The sequence below is a fragment of the Austrofundulus limnaeus genome, unplaced genomic scaffold (assembly GCF_001266775.1).
Source record: "Austrofundulus limnaeus strain Quisiro unplaced genomic scaffold, Austrofundulus_limnaeus-1.0 Scaffold438, whole genome shotgun sequence".
Classification (NCBI taxonomy): Eukaryota; Metazoa; Chordata; class Actinopteri; order Cyprinodontiformes; family Rivulidae; genus Austrofundulus; species Austrofundulus limnaeus.
The window spans coordinates 345,051-347,966 of record NW_013952840.1 but is presented as its reverse complement, the minus strand read 5'-3'; the positions used below and the strand labels follow the sequence as shown (position 1 = coordinate 347,966).

The 2,916-nt window shown below is 41.1% G+C and overlaps 1 protein-coding gene across 1 annotated transcript in view; it reads left to right on the top strand.

Annotated features, from left to right (window-relative positions):
* The first annotated feature begins 629 nt into the window (after positions 1–629).
* Positions 630–2,916, top strand: part of tbc1d25 (TBC1 domain family, member 25) — a 10,052-nt gene continuing 7,765 nt past the window's right edge. Inside the window, exons 1-4 of the mRNA XM_014024741.1 lie at positions 630–826; positions 2,084–2,193; positions 2,268–2,422; positions 2,512–2,639. Of these exons, the coding sequence (XP_013880195.1) occupies positions 782–826; positions 2,084–2,193; positions 2,268–2,422; positions 2,512–2,639 (438 nt within the window). The 5' untranslated portion in view covers positions 630–781. The remainder of the gene's footprint in view (positions 827–2,083; positions 2,194–2,267; positions 2,423–2,511; positions 2,640–2,916) is intronic.

Here is a 2,916-nt window from a genome sequence, read left to right as displayed (position 1 = left end):
CTGTCACTTTTATAGACTACCAGTAGGGAGCGCTAAAATCCACTCATCACAGAAATAAATCAGTGATACATATTTTAGCAGGAATTTCACAACAACAATCAAAGTATTTCTTAAACCCGTTACATATGTATGTATGTATGTATGTATGTATGTATGTATGTATGTATGTATATGGACAGTAGATATATTTATTTTTTGTATACTGAGAGTCATTGAATGGGGTAGGTATGTATAAGCCTTGGCTTCAGCCTACTCCGTTTTTGGTAAATTATTGATTTGTATTTAAAAAATAGTGTTTTATTTTGTTTTCTTTTTCTTGTAATATAAACTTACCAAAACAAATCTAAATCTGACATTTAAAATCTGAATTTGTTGGTCTATTTCTTCATAGACATAAATGAAGTCATTAGGATATCTGTGAGTTTCTTCCCACATATTTATTTAACCTTTGTTACTTTTTTCTCTGTCTTTTTATGTAATTTACTTGCGATAAAATATCAGTACTAAGAACGTCGTAACATTAAAACTAACATATTTATGCGTAAAATAGAGTAAATTAAAAAATGTAAAACTTCATGTGCATGACCTAAAGCAGTTTCTGTAAATGTAGAGTAATGCCAACACTGGCCAGCAGGGTTCGGTGTTTCCGCTTCCGGTGGAGATGAGAGCAGCAGAAGAAGAGCAGCTGCTCCTCTCTCTCTGTGTTAGGTAGCTCAATCATGACCGTATCGATGTAGGAGGAAACAAAAGAATCCTTTCTGAACCCAAACGGACCTTTAAGATGGCAGGCGAGGAGGAGAGGGGGGTGGTTCGGGTCAAAGTCAAGGTAGGATGTTTGTTTACCGGTTCTGTCTGTCGGTGTTTGGTTCTCCCCGTCCGATAAAGGAAACAGGGACGGATAAATGTTTGTTTTTGTTCATGAGAGCTGAGAAACAAACGAATCATCCGTGTGTGTGTGTTTGTGTGTCAGGTGTTTACCTCCAACATTGTTTTTGTTTTTACCTGAACCATGCTGTTCATCATCAGCGGGAGGTTCTGATCGATCAGCTTATTTTGGATCGATAAAACCTCAGCAGGTTCACTTTCCTCTGGTTTTTAGTTTCACTGAAGCAGCGGGGTGACGTCACCTCCCCCCCCTGTGTGCGTGCGTGTGCGTGCGTGTGTGTGCACACAGCGTCGGTCGTGACGTCAAATGTTACCTGGAGAGGAGGCAATAAGATGTGCAGCTGCTGTGGGACATTAATTAATTTAAATTTATTGAAATAAAACGTAGTATAAACAAGAAAAGACTAAACAAACAAATTAATAATAAACAATATTTATTAAACTGATGAACAGAGTTTACTGCAGAACAACTCAATGTTATAATTAAATCAAAAATCTTAAATTCTAACACACTTATAAGTTATAAAGTATAATTTCACAAAGTGTATGAAGACTTTGAAGAAACCTTGTGTGTAAACATCTGGTTTCAGCTGAGTGTAAACATCTGGTTTCAGCTGTGTGTAAACATATGTAAACATCTGGTTTTGGCTGTGTGTAAACATCTGGTTTCGGCTGTGTGTAAGCATGTGTAAACATCTGGTTTTGGCTGTGTGTAAACATCTGTAAACATCTGGTTTTGGATGTGTAAACATCTGGTTTTGGATGTGTAAACATCTGGTTTCGGGCTGTGTGTAAACATATGTAAACATCTGGTTTTGGCTGTGTGTAAACATCTGGTTTCAGGCTGTGTGTAAACATCTGGTTTCGGCTGTGTGTAAACATATGTAAACATCTGGTTTTGGCTGTGTGTAAACATCTGGTTTTGGCTGTGTGTAAACATATGTAAACATCTGGTTTCAGGCTGTGTGTAAACATCTGGTTTCGGGCTGTGTGTAAACATCTGGTTTCGGCTGTGTGTAAACATATGTAAACATCTGGTTTCGGCTGTGTAAACATCTGGTTTCGGGCTGTGTGTAAACATATATGTAAACATCTGGTTTCGGCTGTGTAAACATCTGGTTTCGGGCTGTGTGTAAACATATATGTAAACATCTGGTTTCGGCTGTGTAAACATCTGGTTTGATGTGATCTCTTACAGAAGTGCGACAGCGCTCTGCCCACAGAGTTCCGGTCCTTCGCTGTGGACCCTCAGATCACGTCTCTGGAGGTCCTGCAGCACATCCTCCTCAGAGCCTTCGAGCTGAACGGGTACGAGCGCTTGTTAACGTCGGTCCGTACAGCAGATCCTCACCGCTCATCTTAACATGTTCACCTCATCACAGGAAGCGCAACTTCACCGTCAGCTACCTGTCCCGAGACCGGAGCGGCGTGGAGACCTACCTGTCCCTGCTGTCGGACTGGGACCTGGACGTGGCCTTCATGAGTGCAGCCAAACCGTTCCTGCAGCTGAAGATGGACGTGAAACCCTCAGAGGACAGTAAGAACAGCTTCGTCCCTACAGCAACACCTGACCTGTAGCAGACCCAGAAGAACCCAGGTTCATCCAGACCTTTGGTTTCTCTGCAGGTCCGGTCATGGAGGACTGGGACATCATAAGTCCCAAAGACGTGATGGGTTCTGAGCTGCTGCTTGCAGAACGGACCAGGTCTCTGGCCTCTGCAGCGCTCCCCTTCACCCAGACGTTACTGTCCCAGGTGAGCTCACCTGCAGAACATCAGGTTTCTTCTTCTGCTGTTCTTTTCTGTCAAGCATTAACGTCTCTGTTTTAAAGGGATCCAGGATTAGTTGTAACATTAGACTTTATTTAATAAGCATTTAATTTAACTGTAAAATAAAGACTATAAAAATACTGTAGCTGTTTAGTTTTTATCATTTTTAAACTATTTTTTTAAACATGCTACACAGACGGAGCCATTTTATTTGCACACAAAGCATTCTGGGTAAATGATGACGTGGATAGGTCCTCGGTGC